The sequence below is a fragment of the Motacilla alba genome, chromosome 1A (genome assembly GCF_015832195.1).
Source record: "Motacilla alba alba isolate MOTALB_02 chromosome 1A, Motacilla_alba_V1.0_pri, whole genome shotgun sequence".
NCBI classification, from domain to species: domain Eukaryota; kingdom Metazoa; phylum Chordata; class Aves; order Passeriformes; family Motacillidae; genus Motacilla; species Motacilla alba.
The window spans coordinates 46362493-46382598 of record NC_052031.1 but is presented as its reverse complement, the minus strand read 5'-3'; the positions used below and the strand labels follow the sequence as shown (position 1 = coordinate 46382598).

Here is a 20106-nt window from a genome sequence, read left to right as displayed (position 1 = left end):
TAAAAATAGCTAGAATCAACTTCTGAAAACTTATCACCTCAATAACCAGCAAATAGCAAGGTCAATGACAGATCCAGGTATTTACAACTGTTGCAAATTTTAAAAGGTTGAGACACAGTGTTTTTTAATTTGGAAACCATTACAATAAGCCTCTTTCTTCCTCCCTCCTTCCAGCTTTTTAACTGTTTCAGGCTCTAAGAAACACTTACTTGGAAAGTATACTCAGCTCTTTGCTGACTTGAGCTCTGTACTTCTTCTTTTTCACCTTCTCCACATTTAACATTGTTTTGCTGAAGTACTGAAGTATGGCAGGAACATGAGGCAGGACCAACCGGCAACCTAGGCTGAGGGGCTCTGTAAGAGATACAACAGTTAGCAACACCCAAAAAACTCTGCTGCGAGAAACAGAAGGGAGATCCAACCCTATACAAAGGGGAAATTAGGATAAAGGAGGCTTCATTAGTGGAAGAGTAAGTAAATAGGAGCTATGAACACAGCTAGCTGGGGAGAAGCACCAGCACTTCCAAGTCTAACATGTCTGAGATGGGATCAAAGAAAGCGCACACCACTCTCCTCACAGATTTCAGTAACAACCATCGTAAGTGTAGGCTTATCAGAAGGTACCAAGGACATTCCTCAACAGTAGCACCATCTCCTGAAATGACTGGAGCATTTGTAGATGAGGTTTTCTTTATTCCACCACTGACCTCTTGTGTAAAATCAAAGCTGCCATAACAAGGGCACATGCTCCTTTCCACTAGCTTTGAGTGCTGCAGGTGAAAGCAGCACACTGATGCTGTCTCCACAGCATCAAACACAGCACACTACTGTTCTGTCTACTAACTCTCAAAGATGCCAGGTCTTTCTAGTCAGGGAGCACAGAATGAACATAAAAGTGATACATGATCATGTGCATACAGGAAAGGGGGCTTTAAATAAAACGTGGTGTTAGGCACAGAGCCAAGTCAGCAATGCAGTTCTTGAACTTGTATCAGTCAAAGCTTCACAGACAGAACAAGTCAACATTGCCCTCTTCAAAAGGAATCTCTCCATGCTCAGGACCCTGATATTCAAATGTGGACTTCATCAGTCATCAAGCAAACAGGACATTACAGTTCTTGAGCACAAGACAAGTTTGTACATTGACGTTTCCATCTCTGCTGGGAGGTTCCTCTTCCCCACTATTCTTAGACAACCTCACCATAATCTAACACCTCCATCTAAAGCACCCAACAGGTCTCTGAGAACTCTCAGGCAGGCATACCTTCTGTCACATCTCCAGGGGCCATGACAACACAGTCAGTCACGCTCAAACTGGAAACCTGTTCTGTGGGTTCAAAATCTGGGCTGTTGAGAAGGCTATCAGCGATGTCCATCACAAGGCTGGATGTGGCCTCAGACAGATTCTTGGCTGACAGCACAGCAAAAACATTTGTCAGTATATCACTCTCTGGATGATCTGGCTGCTGCTTGGCCAGCAAAGGGAAATACCTGAGAGAAATATTATAAAAAGGTTAATTGAAAATTAGGTTCAGAATTTTTATCTTATAATTCTTTTATGTGAGAAGTCACACAAAACATAATGACTGTCTTCCACTTCAACCAAGAAAAAAGTGCACAAAAACCAGCATCATCAAAAATACAATGAATGGAGGTTGAGAGGTTATCAAGTCCCTTTTCTAATCCTTTCTCCACAGCCCGAATCTCCTCTTAGTCTGCTCCTAACCTAGTGATCCAACATCACTTTTAACACAAGTTTGTATATAAGGTCTTCATTCCAACCAATGAGGTGTCTCAAAAGAAACACCAGGTACTTTAGCAAAGGAAAAACAGTGAGTGGAAGAGGCAAAAATCACTCCAGACAGTTGAGCTGGAACTTCTCACAAGCTCTTTTACAACCTTCAGTAACAGACTCTCAGTCACAGATTCTATGCTGAACTTGTCTTATACTTATTACTTATAATAAGTATAATATATATATATACACACTTATTACTTATACTTGTCTTATAACTTATACTCTTTCATAAAATAGAAAGAGAGACTCACAAAAACATGAATGAAATTATATATTGTAAAACTGACTTCCCATCTTGTAAGACTAAGAAGTAATTGGTCAAGACAAACATATCCCTAAGAAGTCAGACCTCCTCCTCACCTGTGAGTTGGGTTCGGGCTACATATGTGCTTAGTTATTAATACATGGGAAAAAGCAGCCAATTAAAAAGTGAGTTCTTGCATAAACTGGAAAGCTTCCCAGCTGCTTTGACTGCTATCAAAAGAATAAGAGTCTAATGGAAAAAGAAAATATGGGTTTAGACACAATTATTCACAGCCTGTTAGTGTGCTCTTTTTTCCTTGTGTTTTATGTATTCAGAAGTACTTAGGCTTCTTTGCCAGAAGAACACTTACCTGGGGTTCTTACTCCATGTGTGAATGAGTTTGAGCAGAAAAGTTGGAGAATACTGACTCTCTGAAGCCAATCTGCAAACCTAAAGGAAAGAAAAATCAGATATCAATGCAACACAAGTAAGTAAAGCCACTTGAAAACCTCATCTCTAACAAAGACCTCACATTCTATAGTTTACCTTTTTTATAAAGTCATTTCAACCTTTTACAAAGTAATTTTCCAACTTCCTCAATATTTGTCAAATGACTCTTAGATCATTTCACTCCTGTTTATGGAGTATTCCAGCTACCATTTTTGCCTTCCCTTGAAACTAGATTCCCACAACACCTCACATTTGCCACAGAGACTTAGCAAACTCTCCCAGACGTACTTATGAAATCTCAAACCCAGCACCCAAAACTCACTCCTCCCACACTTCCTATGGCTGACTGCAGCACCGGGTCTGTATCTCCACGGCCTCACTGGAGGGGCTGGAACATCGTACTGCACCCCATGAATGGGATCGCCTAACAGGGTTCTGTGTCCAAAACAACTCCGCCTCAGAGGTGGCCAGCCTGAGCTACACAGAACAGCTGCTGCTCCTCCACGACTGGACACAGGCTAAGGTGACACAGGGCACCCTCCTCTCTGCCACTCCACAGCCCAACAGGCTGCACCCAAGTCACACAGGTGGGTTTCCACTGTGACCACCGCTGGACTGTTGGCAGGGCACCACTGTGAACACACAGGCAGAGCAGGCTCCAGTGCATTCAGGGTGGTAGGCAGAATGGTGCACGTGGGGTTTGGACTAGCTCAGTTTGCTCAAGACCTGAGTGTAACAGAAAAGAAGGCAGGTCTGACCATCACAGCCAGGATCATAGGAATCTTCTTCTCCTGTCCCAAAGACTGGTAATATTATTGCCCTGCATAAACCAGAGATCTCCTGAATGATATACAATGGAGTGTAAACCATTAATCCAATCCTGCAGGAATGCTGCTGTGCAGGCTAACAAGCCTCTGCATCAAAATCCTAGGGCTATGAACAACAGCAAACTCCAACTGCAGGTTCAACAGGCTTAAAACAATTTGCTCCCTCCATTAGCTTTACACATCTCAGTTCTATAGTTTTAAAAAAGGAAAGCACACAAGTCAAAACGATTCTTTTGCCAAAACAAAATCTTCATGAAATTCACCAGAAAAGACTCCAGAGGGAGCTTCTGGATCGCACTACTATCTAAGCTTCAAAACCATCCGTCTTCCTGACATACGTAAGGACAAGAGGCATTCTAACTATTTAGTAACAAAAGTACATTTTGTTCAGAGTTACTCAGAATTTGCAAACACTGTGCTCCATGAAAGCTTTAAGTGCTTTGCTGACTGCCTGGAACGGCAATAGCCTGAGCTGCTCTGGAACTGCAATAAATGTTCACTGCTTTTCCCACATAGCACCCTGACGGTAAGAAGACTCCATGGACAAACCAAGGGCATGCACTTCCCTCTTGCCCAGCCCAGTGCAATACAGAGCTATATGCACTGCCTGGTACATTTTATCTACTGTTTGTCCATATAACCATACCACACATCATATATTGTTACTGGTAGAGCAGAGAAACAGCGTAGGAGTAAACAAACACAGTGTCTAGAGAAGCAACTCTGTTGTTTCACAGTGCTCTTTAACAGGCTTTTCTGCTGCAAGGAAGTTGGGCATTTGGATACATTAAAAGCCTCTGTGGAAGAGCACTCTTACAGTCAGCCCCTCTTAGTTAACCTTTTCATGGACACAACTGCTTTTAGAGCAGAGACAACCCAGCAGCTGGTACAGGCACTCCTTGATAACCCCAGAGCCACTGCACTGACAAAGACAGCATAATTTAATTTCAAATTCTGTGTTCTCTCTCCATCTCACAGCAGTGCATTTTCCAAGCTCAGAGGTGATTTGAATTTTCTTGATAAAAGCCATATGCCTGTGCTTTGTCACGTGCTCACATGGAACTCTTGGGAGGCAGGCTCAAGACCACTTAGCCCACTGACAGACCCTCCTTTCCTGCAGCAGCATTTGCTTCTGCAGTCCCCTACCCAACAACTGTCACACAGAAAAGTAGCAAAGTACACCTAGAAATGACTCGTATGATTTAGCTTCCTTGAAGCATCTAGGGAAGAAGTCTGCTTCTGTGGTTAAAGAACAAAGAAATGGCATCCATTTTATTTAGATTAATTAATTTGTACTTTAATGTGTGACTTGATTACTCCAGGACTAATTAGAGAAGAGCCAAGAAACTGGCCATGCACAGACACATTGGGATGCCACAATGTGTCCAAGGCCACACCCAATCTAGAGATGGACAGAGCTGACATGATGGACTCCAGTACAGCTGGAGTTTTCTTCATGGTACGTTTCAAACAAGTTATTTGGAAAAACAAGAAATACTTACCTGAGGCCATACCACAGCATGGAAAACTGCATCAATCTCTTCCACACTAAAGCTGTAGGTCTCATAATCAGAAAAAAACTCTGCCACAAGCTTGAGGCCAAGACGTCTCAAATTTTTCAGTGGATTAATAAACCTAGGTTGGACCTGTAACGAAAACCAACAAAAACCAGTAAGACCTTGGCAGACCAACTACTACTTGCTCTGAAATTAAATCCAGCAATTGACCGACCACATCCAGATACATCCTTTGCAGAAACTTCTGTTTTCTCTTGTAACTTGTTTACAGTAGCAATTTACACCTCAGAGTTGATGTAAATGTTTCTAGAAGGGGCCTGCCTGTTCCTGCATTGAGTCAGTTACACAGGACTCCTTCAGCTAATAAAAAATCCATGCTGATAGGTTTAACCCAGTAGCATCTGCCCCTTTTGGATGCAATGCAGAAAGCTACAACGCAATTAATTAGATTTCCAACTCTAACACTCAAAAAATTCTGTTTTACACTTGAAAGGACCAAAATCAGCTCTCCAAAGTGAAGCTGTACTTTGGACAAGAAGATCTTCTGGGAAGAAAAGAAATCAACAGACGAAGAGAAGGGGGGAGGAACAGAGAAGGAAAGAATGTGAATTATGTCTTCCAGCAGAGTAGGGTGGGGGCTATAGCATTTGGTTACAGGAAGGTGCTTCCTGTACCCATTTAGTGGTTATGTTCCATAGCCTTTCTTGGGAAAAACATTTCATCAAGGGAATTCATGCAGAGCTACATTCTAATTCTCCTCCCTGAGAGGAGTCTTGACCTGAGTAACTTAAATTATTTCCATACTGTGCAATGCAGCTCACAGCATGAGCACATGAAACAGCTCCACAGTGCAGAGGTAATGAACTTCAGCCTCAGAAACAATAAAGCCACATGAGACCAAATGAAAGCCACTGTCTGATATTGGAGCTCTTTCGGGTCTCTGTATCATGACCCACCACAAGTGGATCCAAGAATCCAAAATCACAAGTGAAAAAGACAAAGAGGAGATGGTGGAAAAGGAACTGATCAAGCTCTTGCAACAGGACCTCCCAGGCTATGCTGAATGTGTACTAATGGAGTGCAATCAGCTTCCAGGTGGCAAATGAGCTGTTTGAAAGCCCAAAGAAAGCACAAACCAGGATACTACTGCTAATGGCAACCTCCAATGGCAATTTTGGGTTTCCCACTATCCAATCACCATAAGTGTTCTCTGAGATCAAGCCTTTGAGAGGACAGAGAAACTCAATAGTGAACACAATCAGTAGGAAATGGTAAATTAATAACTTGCCTTAAAGTGGTCAAAGTTGATGTTTAACTCTCCAGGCAGTATCAGTCTGCAATAAATTACTCTCAAACTCCAAGAATGTCTTCTAATTATTAGTCAAGATAAACAGATTTCTCACACTCTTCCTTGAGCTTTTAACAGCCCCTGGGCTAATGAAGTGCTAAATTAAGTTCAGACAAACAACAGACTGTCACTCCTGACATTACACAACCATGACAGAATTACTGTAGCAACTCTGGCAAAATGTGGCTTTCCTAGCAGTCAATGAAGCAGCTTTTAGAACTCCTGTCTCCTGTTCTCATTGAAAACATGTAGGCATATGCAATGTACTGCTGAAGTCAGACTGTGGGATGCTGACGTCCTCAAATTTGCTCATCCTCTTTGTAAATTAAGACAGTTACCAGGTTCTGTGCAGCCTGCAGGCAACTATGAGATGTTGGACACTGCCTATTGCAAGGACTTGCCTTGTTTGACAGATTTTTTTCAAAGCAAGTTCTAACCTCAAATGCTCACAGCTGGGTCTTGGCAAGAACACGCTCATGGTGACAAAACATTCATTCCCACTTGCTCAGGCCATCATCTCCTAACACCTTGCAACAACACAGTGATGATGATGACTGTGCAGTTTGCTTGTTTCCCACCTAATATATGAGCAGGCTCTGCACCAGCAAGACAGAGAAGCCTGGCTCAGTGTTACAGTTTCTAAGCAGCTGCCAAAAGACCCCAAGTAGCCGGGCTGGAGCTCAGGGATGTCTGTGCTGCCTCTCTGCGTACAGGGCAGCAATAAGCCAACATGCCCCACCTTCAGGGGCAACCAATCTTTAACAGGATGTTTTCCTCACCTGACCCCTTCTGCATGTACAGCCATTGCTCAGCAAGGGAAAAAACATTTCCACTGCTCTGCAGACACCTGGCTAAGACCCAAGTGGTAACACTCGATTAGTATGACTCCTGATACAGAGCTGAAGATACTCCTAGTGTGCTGAAAGCATGGGTGGGAGCCATGTCCTTCCTGTGTCCTATGACAGGAGACACGCAGGTCAGATAATCACTGTGATCATCCACAATGCTGAGCAACCTAAGGTCTAGCACTGCAACAAAACACCTCATGGACAAGGTTTGCTCTAATGTCTTCAGGCAAGGAACTTTAAACCTCTCCTTCCCTTGCTCATATGTTTTATCCTTGCAGCCAAGAAACTCCATCTTTACAGCAAATTTCAACTTCCAGCCATAAAATCTCTATGTTTACAAGTTTACAACACAACATTTATCTCTCTCTCATGCCCATCTCTCCAAAAAACAGGTAGGAACAATGCACAGAGATCACCTCCAGCTCTTTCTTCAGTAGCTCAAACAAAAACACAGTTCAAATCAGTTTTCTAAGTACATTAACCCTGCCTGCACTGCTTGAGCCCTGTAGCACTTTCAGACAAGCACCACTGGCCTCTATTTTGACAGACTTTTAATTGCTAAGCTTCACTTCACAAAGGCATTCAACTTACCTTTATCTGAATAAGTAAAGCTGTCTATATGTGTAAGCCCAGAGGAGGAGGAGGGAAAGAAACTTAATTTACGTGTTTGTATATTGTTTGCATATACTGTACCTTCTCTCTTTGCTGGAGGATGCAGGATACCACTGCAGTCATGCAGAGCAGAATCTGTAGAATTTCAGGCAGGTATTGCTGGATCAAATGTCCCATGTTTTTCAACACAACCTCGAGACCATTGAAGAGGCTATGCTGACGCCCAAGAGGCAGGACTTTAGCTAAATCCAGCTCTGACATACTTTGAAGGACTGCAGTCTGGCAAGGCCCTGTGATAGGCAAAGGAACAGCAAATTAGCTAGGGAAACACCATGGAGACACCCACTACCAAGAATAATATTACGGTAAAAATAGTGGAATTTGGCCCTAAATTACAGATCCTCACAGTCAGATTTTAAAATAAGAACAGCTCTGTGCCTCCATCTCTCTGACACTCAGCTCTGTCTCCAGCTGTTACAGAATCAGAGCACTTTACAAGCTCTCTTTACTGCCATGATACTCAGGCTAGCCTATGATGCCAGCCACCACCCACTCCTGGCCTGCTGCAACTTACTTGCACAGCTGTGGCAAGTAAGCTGTGGTCAGTTTTTCTGACCTTGGACACATAAAACAGAGCAATCATGCTTTGTAAGGAGAAATTCAGGGGAAGCTTAGTCCTCACCAAGGGTTTACTTTCATCCTTTCAAGGCATGGTTAAGAGACACACTGAAGCACATAACAGTACTAAGCCTATTTATACTCCCACATCTCCAGTCAGGAAATGCCACAGCCCCAGCTTCTATGGCCTACCTACCATTACTGAATTGCTTCACAGCTTCGAAGAGTAGATCCAAGAACATCCGTATCTCCTCTGGCAGTGAGCCAGCCAGAAATCGCAGAACGATCGACATGCGAGTGCTCGCAGAAGACTTGCCCTGTGTTTTGCTCCCTGTTTTGTTTCTCATTCTGCCATAGAGAATTCTTCAAGAACCAAAAAGAGATTGCATTAGCTTTCAGCAAGCCATCTGTTTTCCTGCCTCTTATTCTGCAGGAGAAACTCGGTTTAAATATATTCTCTAGCGGAAGTTCTCCCTTCAGGTTCTCCACTGAATTACTACATATTGTCCAAAAACCTCTTAGTCAAAGATCAGCTTCTGCTTCTACAATGGAAGCTCTGCTGGAAACTTCAAGTATAAAACTGGTTACCTTGCAGGACAATTCACATCACTGCAAATAGCTGGCAACACTCAACGGACTGAAACATCCTCACAGTCCCTGTAATCCTTAGTAAAAACAGTATGTACCAAAACGCTGTTTATAAAGAAAACACCATTTGCATAACACATTATATAAATGTGTTAATAAGAAAACCATACAGAATATCACAAACTAAGTCATCAAACTATACCATTAAGCATGGGTTTATCTCAATTATTCAAAATGGGAGGCAGCATTACATCTCTCTGCTCATGGTACTCTGCCATGAAGCTTTTGAACTCACACTTCAGAACACACCTCATAAGAACAGGGATGAGATTTGGTCGATGCTCTGTTTTCACTACTGTGGTCTCCTCAGAAATACTGAAATGGACGATCTCTTCTTTAAAGCTCTTGTCCTCCAGTAGCCTTTGCAAGTTCTCCCTGAGGGTAATAAACATTATTTGAGGGCAGGTAGGGCTATAAAAATAGACTGACAGACACACAGATACATCTATATCTAATTACCTACCTATCTATCTTTGCTATATACAAAATATTAGAGTACTATTTTCTCACTCTTTTGTAAAAACAAAAAAATTAAAAGGCAGTAAGTTCAATGATGATGTATGTATGTATGTAATGATGTAGACAAGTAAGTCCTAGATGTATTCCAAAGAAATATAAACTACAGTTTTATGCTGTCACTTTCTCTGGGTGGTTATAAATCATCAGTACAAAAGACATCTTTAAAAATGATGGAACTACTAACACTACTGACACTATTCTGGGACAGAATGGAAGTATTGCTATTTTTCTCTAAACAAAAAAGAGACACGGATCAACCTCAGGACCTGATTTCCTCTCTTAGATACAAAACATACAGCTGACTAAAATTAAACTTTACATATATGTCTTCAACAAACACAGGACCCCAAATAAAACTGACCCCAAAGCAGGCTTCTGATATGACAGCAGGCTCACTCACCAATGCTAAAATAATATAAAAGCTTTTACCTGTATGGCAGTAGATGAGGATGCTTGTATGTCATTATACAGTCAAGAGCTATCCTCTGTACATTCTGGTCCTGATGAGACAGTAACTGCAAATAACGAAAGAAAGAAAATGAGTCCTTATCTAGGAGGCAGAAGTGCTTACTGAAAATACTGAAACAACCCAAAGGCTACAGGCTCAAGCAGATTTTGGACTAACTTATTCAAATGGAAGCAGAATGTATGTGCTGCCAGTACATATATATAAATGTATACATACATTTATATACATATATATAAAGCCAAGATGAACATGCACAACTTCCACTCATAAAAAGGGGCATGGCTGCTGATAGTTCATCTCTACTTTTCCTTCCTATCTACAAAGGACACTTATAATGTTTTTGGACCACTATGACTTTGCCTTTATCATCAAAAACAGTTATCAGCTGTGTATCTATCTAAGAAGACAGGATGAAAAAGCAGACTACCCAAACCATTTCAAGATATCTGTATTACCTTCCTGGGAAAAACACAAACTACTTGGAAGATTTGGTATGCAAAGTCTCACTGAGATTCACCCTCTCTTGAAGATGACTCTTCATAACCTAGGCACTAAACAACACCAAGGAGCGGTCACAGCACCAAAACTATCTGAGTTGAAGAACTGCTTGCACAATGCACTCAGGCACATGGTTTGATTCTTGGGGTGTCCTGTGCAGGGCCAGGAACTGGACTCAAAGATCCTGATGGGTCTATTCCAACTCAGCATATTCTGTGATTCTGAGATTCATTAGGACAGGGAAAAGAAGTTGAGAAATACAGATCATTTCCCCAGGCAGCATCTTTATCAGTTCTTCAGTCTCCTACTAAATAGCACAGGCAAGTGTCATCAAAGGTCACTTTGCCATGACGTCCCTATGCCAGATGGACACACCAGCCGTGACAATGCATATACTAAGACACAGAAACGCAAACAGTAAGTGATGAAACAATCTTTCTTCTTGTGCCAGGCTGTTCTTCCCACAGTGATTTGACCTTTACACAACAGCCCAATATTTTGCTAAGAATACAGGCAAGCAAACACATTGATCAACTGTTTTTCTAAGCAATACTTGAGATAGACTGAAACACAGTGGATGTCTGCTAGATTCTTAAATTCAGGGACTGAGGAATGGAGCTTTCAACACCCACAGCCTCAGAAAACAAACTGGGAACAATGAAAGCAAACACCAATGACCTGAACAAATCCAAACTGGGAAGCAACACAACCCTGTAAAATTAAAAAATTAAAAAACAAAACCATTTTAAGGATTGTAAAATAAAGAATTAGAATCCCTCTTTGAAATCAAACTTTCGACAATTCTTTCAGGGAAATCCCTAGAATCAAGCAAATTGAATATTCTTCAAGAAGAAATTCCTTTTTTGATGACTGATAATCTCTTGTACATACTGGCCATACTTTTAGTACACAAAAGACTATAGGACAAAGACAGATCTCCTTAGATCTTCCCCAAATTTTGGATTCTAAATCCTCCCCCATTTCCTGCATGAAGTGTAATTGAAACAGATATACTCTGCAGCCACTCTTCCACCTTGTTGTCTGCTGTCAGATCTGTTTGCCAGTGCCACTCCTAGCAGACTAAGCCAGGTATCTTAGGCAGGTCTTTGCCTAAGGGGCTCATTTCAAGTGAAGCCTGTTAGAAAGTCCTCCCAAGGACAGCCCTTTTTTCAGCTATCACAGCTGAGTTCACAAAATGACAGGTTTCCTCAGTATTAGACACTGCACTCAAATAAGAAACAGTTAATTTATTAGTAGTATTTCTGAAAGTAAGCAGATAGCCTCACCTGGGTATACAAGGCATTCAACTTCTGCTCCAGATACAATGCACGAGGATTTGAGAATTTTGAGAAAACTTGTAAGTGGGCTATTAGTTGCCTGCAAAACAAAGCAATGATTTTTTAAAAAATATCCAGAAGACAAACAAACAAACTTTAACTTAAGTTAAATTCATTAACAAGAAAGAAAACAAAACACAAGAGGATCCCAAATCTTCAGCACTATTGCAGACATATCCAGAAGGGTCCTGCTCCCTAAGCAGCTCCTTCCAGCTGTCACTTCATTGCACAGAGAATGCCTTTACTTCAGCAGCATTGGGTAGGCTCAGTTTTTTTCACGAGAAAGGGGTACAGTCAGGATGCAGCTTACTTCTCTCTGCCAACCCAGTCTAGAACACCAAAATTCTGTATTTATCTCTTTGTTTATTCACTTGTCCATAAATGGCGCCCATGTTGCTCCTGCCAATGCGATGGGCTGCATTCAGCCACAGACTGTATTGGACCTAAGACTGGGCTGCAAGGACAGATGGGAGTCAGTTCCTCCAGCACTGGCAGGGCCACCTCACATCTGCCCCACATCCTCCTCATGGAAAGGGGCAGAGAAGACCAGGATAAGTGAGACCTCCTCTACCTGTGGGACTAGTAGAAGCTGTCCTCATTCAGCTGCTAATTTACACTGAACCCTCCAGACACTTGAGCTGGGCCACCCTCTTCCATGGCTGGACACAGACAAGGGATGAGTAGGAAGCCTTCCAGGAACCCCACAGGGAGCCTGGGGCAGGTGCTCCCTGCTACAGCCAGGCCTCCCAGGACACAGGGTGCAGCCTCACAATGGAGTTCTCCCTGGCACAGGCCTGACCCGGGAAGGGAGGTCACTCCACAACTCATTAACACGCCTCCGGTAAATCTTTCGTGCCTTTGTTACAGCTACCGGGAGCTAATGTTTCCACTTCACTGCACGAATGTTCTGAGATGAAGGCTGGGAAAACAACAAAATATCTTGGACTGTCACTGTATTTTAATTGCTGATAACTTGCAGATACAAGCCAGAATCTGGGAAAAAAATGAACCACCCATAGGACACCTGGGACGAAATGACACTTTAGGTCACATATCAAATACTTGTCTTGTTCCAACATATAAGGTGACATTTTGAAGTTCTCTGTCATTACAAGGGCCATCCTTTGCAAAAGAAGTGTTAGAATATAAATCTTTGTGCTGTTATTTATAGGGGATATTTGACAGAGGTCATTACTGGGGAGAATTCATACAAAGAGCAACTTTCTCCATGTATTCAGCACTGCAACAATGACACCCAGCAACATGCAGCTTCAGTCTACCAAATAAAAACCTTGGTCCCTAAGAAGACAAGATTTATAATGGGCAGGAAATGGCAGAATCCCAATATTAGAATATCTAAACAAATAATCTAATTTTTGAAGTGTTTGGCAACACCCACAGTTTTCCAAGACTAACAGATATGCAAAGAGAAGACAGGGAATTCAGGTACAAGAGTCTCTGGAAACTTCAGAATACTACACATTTTTTGCTTAAAGTAAAACACACCACAGACACATCAGCAGGTAACGAGATAGTGGCAAAACCTGGGCAATGTATTTGGATTTTTAGTACTGTACAGGCATAATTTCTGACTTGTAATCCACTGAGAAATGATGAAGCACAAGCAAAAGAAGAAAAAATACTATACACAAAGCCACAGCTTGTATCTCAATGTGAGCTGCTGAATCTGCCTTTCCATGAGAGCACTAGCAAAAGGGAAAACTAAAAATACTTACTTAGCAGCAGCTCTTCTTGTTTTCTTTTTTGGTACTCCTATACTAATTGGTTCCCCTTCTTCCTTTTCTTCTTCCTCTTCCTCCTCCTCCTCTTCCATAGCAACATCATTCACCTCTTCAGCGGGTATCTGTTTTGCTGCTATAGTACCACTAATTTTCCTTCTGAGATCCTGAGATGGAGCCACTAAGGAATCTGCTGGGTAGTACTCATTTCTGTGTTAAAAAAAAAGAGAAGGAAGGAATTAAGAAGCATAATATTTTTCAAGATTTCAGGGCAACAACATCAACTAAAAACCTCACAATTCTTATTGTAACATCTTATACGTCCATAATACTGTCTGATATGTGCACACGTATGCAAGCACGCCATTGCTTTCCCTCCAGGGGCAGGAATTTGAATCAGCCTCTAACAAAATCAGTACTTTCCCCATTCTGGGGGAAAACACTTTGGTATTCTGTGATTCCAAACTCAAGCGAGTTTTCATTAAAGAGGAACTTTATTTCCACTGAAATCACTCTGTAACTGAGTAACAAGGCTGACAATGTCAAGTCAATGAATGAGAGACTGAGCACCAGACACCTACTGTAAGTTTCATTTCAGCCTGCTTCGGTTCTAACAGAATCCACATTCCAATTTAAAGGTCATCTCCACTGGAAACAGACATGTCATCAGCCATGCATTCAAGATATAAAGTCTGTAATGGGATAGCCAATCTTGGAGCTCAGCAACACATTGAAAACAACGTGTCCACTCATCTGAAAAATAAATCTTACTTACCGAATAAATCTCAAAAGAAGCGGGGAAAGTTCCCTCGACCGAGGCTCCACTCTGTCGGGAAACTTATCCAGTGCTTTCCAAAGTAAGAACCGGTAATTTGTGTGGTCCAGCCGTTCACTGCAATCTGTTCTACTCCTCAGCTGCTCCAGAAAGACAGCCCCCACCTCTCCTTCTGGCATCTTATCACTTTCTGTTTCAGCAATGCTCTCTTCCTGTTCATCTAATTCATCTTGTAGCTCCATTTCTACAGAAGAGATAAGAAAATATTTTCAGGTTACTTCATAATCACTAGTAGCACAGAATCCATCCCTCATTACAAAAGTAATACATTTGATGACATGCACCTGTTCATACACAATTGTATTTAACACTGACCTGAAAGACAAACATTGCTCAGAAAGCGTTCTAGGACGCCTCGCAACCCTGGCACTTCTCAACTGGGCTCAGCTCCCTTGAATAACAGGGAAGTTACAAATGGCTGCATACTTCTGACTCTATATTGAAATATTAGATTGCATATGCCCATACGTAAACCTCAAGAGCACACACAAGGACTTTGTGCACAAATTCCATGGAGCAGGAAGATGGTCTACACCTTTTCACAGGTTTTGTCACTGTTCCTGATCAGTCTGAGTGATGCCACCCTTAAGCAAAGATGAAACTGCTGCATGGTTTCCCACAACCTGCCACTCCCTCCTGTAATGCAGGTGCCCTTGTCCAGCTACTGCTTGGTGTTTAGGACAGGAGACACAGCTTCCTCACAAGCCTCTCCACTCCTGCCCTGGACATGACAGCAGTACTGGTTCTGAATTCCTCCATCACACATAAATTTGGGGAACTTGAAAAACAGCCACATAATTTACCATTAGCTGGGTTACTATGATAACCATGCTTAGGAAAGGTGACTTACCAGCATAGCTAGCAGCCCTCTCCAAATGTTCATAGAGGACCTTCCAGAACTGTTTATTCTCCATTTCCTTTGCATGAGAACTAAGAAAGCAGAATACAGCATGAAGTTAGAAGGAAGATAAGAAAAGGCAAGCGTCACTCAGCTAGTTATCAAGTACCACAATCAAAGGCTTTGATCACTGCTTTAATGTGGCTGTCCGGAGACAGGACATCTGCACAATGCAGCTGTAGCACTTCCTTGCCTTTTCTCATGGATCCCAAATGTCAACTGTTATTAAAATAATCTGGTTGTATCCCATGACTTCAAATGAACTCAAATTGAGTAAAAATGTTCTCAAGCTTTCTATTGACTTCTGTACAGCAAATCATATAGAATCAAAGGAAGAATTACCATGGACATATCTTTTGAAGAGCTGGTTTAATTTTTTCTTTAATTAATTCACCGGTTTGAAGAGGAAAATCCCATCCTTTTTAATCATACAACAAAGGGAGGAAAAAAGAAGATGAAGTCATGCTGAAAGAAGTCACTTACTTTTTCACCATGGTAAGACTTCCCTACTCTTTAGGACGATTTAGAGGTTTTCCATTAAGGACAGAAAAGTTAGCAGATGAGGAAACAGAGAGACTTCTTGTTCCTTTAAGTATTTGTGAAACATAAATCAAATCCTGCTACTTCTGACTAAAAACTCTCATTGAAACTGATGTTACTTGACTGTATTTGTTGCAAGTTCTATTTACAGTAAAAAAAAATCAGGAATTAAGCTGAAGAGTTTATACAGGCTGAGATTTGAGAGATCAAATTAAGTTCAGAAGATCTCACATGAAGGTTCTCATGCACAAATCTCTCCAAACTGGACATTTTTTACCTCAGCATCATTTCACAGAAGAATGAAAGCAATGTCCTGTGACACAGCTACAGATTGCAGCATCCAACTGCATATACTCACGTTATAAGTTCAATTACAGGATCCCAGAGAGGGCTGAAGTTAATATAAAGCATTCCTAGTAAATACCGAAGAGGCACCTAGAATGACATACAACACCACCTTATTGAGATGCAAAAAACAGTAGTTAAAGACCAACTAAGCTCCTCTAACCTTTCTTTCTCTCAAGGAGGAAACTTTGATCTAAGAAGTTCTCAGGAGTGCTACAAGAGATGAAGGAAGTCACACACATAATAATTTCTTCATGTGGAATATCTAGAACCCATTTACTTCCTCATAGCTTCATGTGGAAATCTAGAACCCATTTACTGTAAGCTGCACTGAGATCTCATAACTATACCAAAATAACATGAATATGGAAAAACCAGTTCAGCACAGATGATCTGGACCTCTTGCCAACTTCAGTGCTGCCACAGCAAAATGAAGGACCTCAGACAGATGAAAGTTTGCCCAGAGGAGTATTCGCTGCGCTAGGCCTAATAGCCTTCTCTAGCCTGGCTCCTCACTGAGCTACCTGGAGAAGGAGTGACCTACAATCCTTCCTCATGGATTTTAGGCCCCTTTTAGCTCAGCAGCAGAAGACATTCAACAGTTACAGGCATAAAAGATTTTCCTTCTGAAGCAAGACCCAGAAGTGAGGTCACCAGCAGCCAGTGGGAGTCCTACCAATGTTCAACCACACTGAGGACATGGCAAGGTCATGAGTTAAAATTTGCTCACATCTTGCTTCTCCCTGGAATCATTTGCCTTCCTTTACACAACATCAAACCCAGAGTAATCTGACTGTGGGCCATTTATCTAGGTAACGCTGTTGTACTACTAAACACAGTACTCCTGAGGACAATGGGATCTGTGATCCATACTGACAAGTAAGTTTTCTAAAACCTAATCTGGGAGTTAATTGACTTTTTTGATGCACTCTCATTAAAAACTCTGCAATCCATGTGATAAAATAAGAATATTCTCTTGGAATAACGGAATGTGACAACTGCTTTTTGACAATAAATCCTTACCTCCTGCAAAGATCCACTTGGTATTGCAGGCTGCACTATGTCACATCTTAGCTTCCTCAAATGGAGAAGTTTTTCTCTGTAATCATTCACTGTTGCTGGCACAAGTTCTGCTTGGAGTAATATGGCAAATACTGGCTGGAATTCCCCTGTGCCATCACCCTGAACAAACAAGTGACATGAATTCTATTAGAGTACCTTTATCTCATTGAAAAGTACTTCAAAAAAACTATACAGACTCACGGCCATTCTGGACAAAAGAACAAAGTCAAAGGACTTGCTCTGGTTTCCATCATTTAGGCACACATCTGAAAACACCAGGAGGTGGGGGACAAAGAAATAAGACTGGAATGTGAAAGGACAAAAGCAGAGGACCACCTCTACCAGATACATTTTGTTTCTGTAAAGTGAACAACACTTCACACAAAACATGAAACATAGACAGCTTTGAAATGTTAAATGAAAAACTTTACCCCTACCTCAATCTGTGCAGAAGGTGGATTATCAAAATGGTTTAGAATTCGAATCGTCAACAGCCGGACCTATTCCAAGCAGAAGCATATGTCAGGCAATATAAATTGACACATACACACCTACAGAGAGGTTAATATCTGGTACAGCACACTGATTTCACTAGGTTCATCTTGGAGCTGAGAAGCAGATGAATTCCTGTAGTCTAGAAAGCAATTAAAAGTGAATGCATTATGCTCCTGCCCTGATTCACCTCTAGGGAAGAGGCAAGGCTGACAGGGCTAGCAGTTAACCTCTGTTAACTCATGCCCCATTGACACAGGTCTCAGCAGACACTGTGGAAGTAATAGCTTTACACAGTCTCATGCTTCTCCTTTCAGACTTTATCATTTAACTAAGTTTACTTACGTTTTATTGCTAAAATAGAAATTACTTTGCATGTCCTCAAAACAGCAGATTACCTTGGAAACACCAGTGGAAATATTAGGATGCAACTTCTCAAACAAGTCCATTAGGTTCCTTTGGGAAAGGGGCTCCTGGCAGCCACATAACGCCAGCCTTGTGTAATAGAGATCAGCCAACAGCAACGCAGAGGGGTCTGAAGGGAAAGTGCTAAAAGAATGGATGGTTTTATTAGTATACAGAAAGCACTGCAACAACACTGGTATTTAAAAACAAGGCAGTAGTGATAACTACAACATTAAGGGAAAACTCCATGATTTCAGACTCTGCTTGCACCAGCAGGCCAGTGAAATTAGACTTCACCAGCACAATGACTTGTAGCTGCAAAACCCGTGACAGCCCAAGAGGCATGAGATCCCTCCTTTGTGTCAGTCAGGCTTGTCAAGCTGAGACTTGCAAGCTGGACACATGGCTGCAGAAAATGAACCTGCATAGGTCACACCAGGGCTTCTGCTACTCCCAGGTGCTCAGTCAGTGATCAACTTCAACGGAAGAAAAATAATCTAGGCTTAGGTGAGACCCCAGGAATTCTGTCTGCTCACAAAGAAATCTCCTTCTGCTACCTTACATCCCTTGCTCCAAGCAGGTTTCACATCCCCTGCCAGAGCTGACAGGAAAGCATTAAGCTAAATCTCATTGCCAATAATTCCTGTTTGATCTGGCCAAGTTGTTTTATTTCCATCATGCCTCAGACATGAGCACCATTACTTCCTAAATGAACAGGATGTTTTGAAGCTCGAGCCACCAAAGACTTGGAGATGCTAGAGAGAGCATTCAGCTCTCTCCCTGTCCCTCCAGCCAGAGAATTTTCTGTGGTAATTATAAGTCAAATAGAGTCAAAATAAATAAAATGGAGTATATAGAATCTCCTCCCATTGTGAAGCAAGCACAAACATGGATATGTATGGACATGGTGGAATCCCAACACCAGGAGCAAACTCAGGCTTTTAACACGGCTCAGAAAGTGCTGTTCCTGTCTCTTTTATCTTTATAATGTAACACAGAATTACTAAGTGTAGCATTCCAAAGCAAAACTAGAACCAGTGTAGCACTCCAACATAAAACTAGAACCAACTTACTTGACACACTACCCTGCAGCTAAGAAAGCATCAGTTTTCAGAGAAAATGTCATTGAACAGGAACTACATCTACCTGGTTCTCCAAAAAAAGTGCCTACAACTTTGCTCCATTACATAACCACAATATTGAAGCAATGCACCAGCGTAACAGAATGGGCAGCACACAAAGAAGCATTTAACCAGCTCTTATATAAAGGCAAAGTCAAATTTTTGCCCTACCAAGGAAAACCATGAAGCACCACAGAACAGGCAGAGTTTACTTACGTCACCAAGCTCTTGACACGCTCCACAGGTAACAAATGGAGTACTTCAGCAGATTCCTCCAAACTAAGTAGAGTACTTACAGCTTGGCAGGCCACAAAGAGGTTTCCTGGGGCAGAGAAAGAACAAGAACATCTTGTAAATTTACTCAGCTCTCAGTGACTTGTGCTTGTATGGTGCATGCCCATCCTGAAAAGGCTGGAGTCAGAGAAATGAGGCAGCATATGAATCCCAGAACTGGCATGTGTATTTTCTAACCATAACACATAAAAGAAGTAGCTTCCCTGGCTATCAAAGTAAGTGCCTCCTCCAGCAAGCCAGCACTGAAAGCTGTGACAGCTCCCAGTTTGCCGGTTGCCATCACACCCACATGTGCAGAAAGCAGGGATCTGGAGCTAAGCACTGTGGCAGGAGTCGCAGACAGCACTCTGCTAAAAAGGAAGAAATGCTGCCAAATGGATATGAATGTAGCAAAAACAAAGCAAAAATACATACTGATGCTACCACCACACAGGTGCCTATAAACTCTGGAACTTTGGCAATGCACTACTGTGTAAGATCTTTAAAGCTGTCCCATGTACCTAAAGACTGAGTATATATTAGCAAATGGCAGGTGGGTTTGCTGAATTTTGTCTCCCTTCTAAAGCTCTCAGACTCCTTTTGAGATGGAGGTTTCCCAGAAGCACATGATAGCCAATGCCCTGCCAGGCAAGAAAGGGCAAT

General features: G+C 41.9%; 1 protein-coding gene across 1 annotated transcript in view; it reads right to left on the bottom strand.

Moving 5' to 3' along the window:
• Window positions 1-20106, bottom strand: part of UTP20 (UTP20 small subunit processome component) — a 63537-nt gene that overhangs the window by 25166 nt on the left and 18265 nt on the right. Inside the window, exons 15-31 of the mRNA XM_038154894.1 lie at window positions 19387-19492; window positions 18043-18193; window positions 17590-17652; window positions 17114-17272; window positions 16104-16180; window positions 15158-15237; window positions 14248-14491; window positions 13470-13682; window positions 11683-11773; window positions 9859-9944; window positions 9160-9285; window positions 8459-8625; window positions 7726-7934; window positions 4822-4965; window positions 2413-2492; window positions 1265-1491; window positions 210-354 (exon numbers count right to left, since the gene is read on the bottom strand). Of these exons, the coding sequence (XP_038010822.1) occupies window positions 210-354; window positions 1265-1491; window positions 2413-2492; window positions 4822-4965; window positions 7726-7934; window positions 8459-8625; window positions 9160-9285; window positions 9859-9944; window positions 11683-11773; window positions 13470-13682; window positions 14248-14491; window positions 15158-15237; window positions 16104-16180; window positions 17114-17272; window positions 17590-17652; window positions 18043-18193; window positions 19387-19492 (2368 nt within the window). The remainder of the gene's footprint in view (window positions 1-209; window positions 355-1264; window positions 1492-2412; window positions 2493-4821; window positions 4966-7725; window positions 7935-8458; window positions 8626-9159; window positions 9286-9858; window positions 9945-11682; window positions 11774-13469; window positions 13683-14247; window positions 14492-15157; window positions 15238-16103; window positions 16181-17113; window positions 17273-17589; window positions 17653-18042; window positions 18194-19386; window positions 19493-20106) is intronic.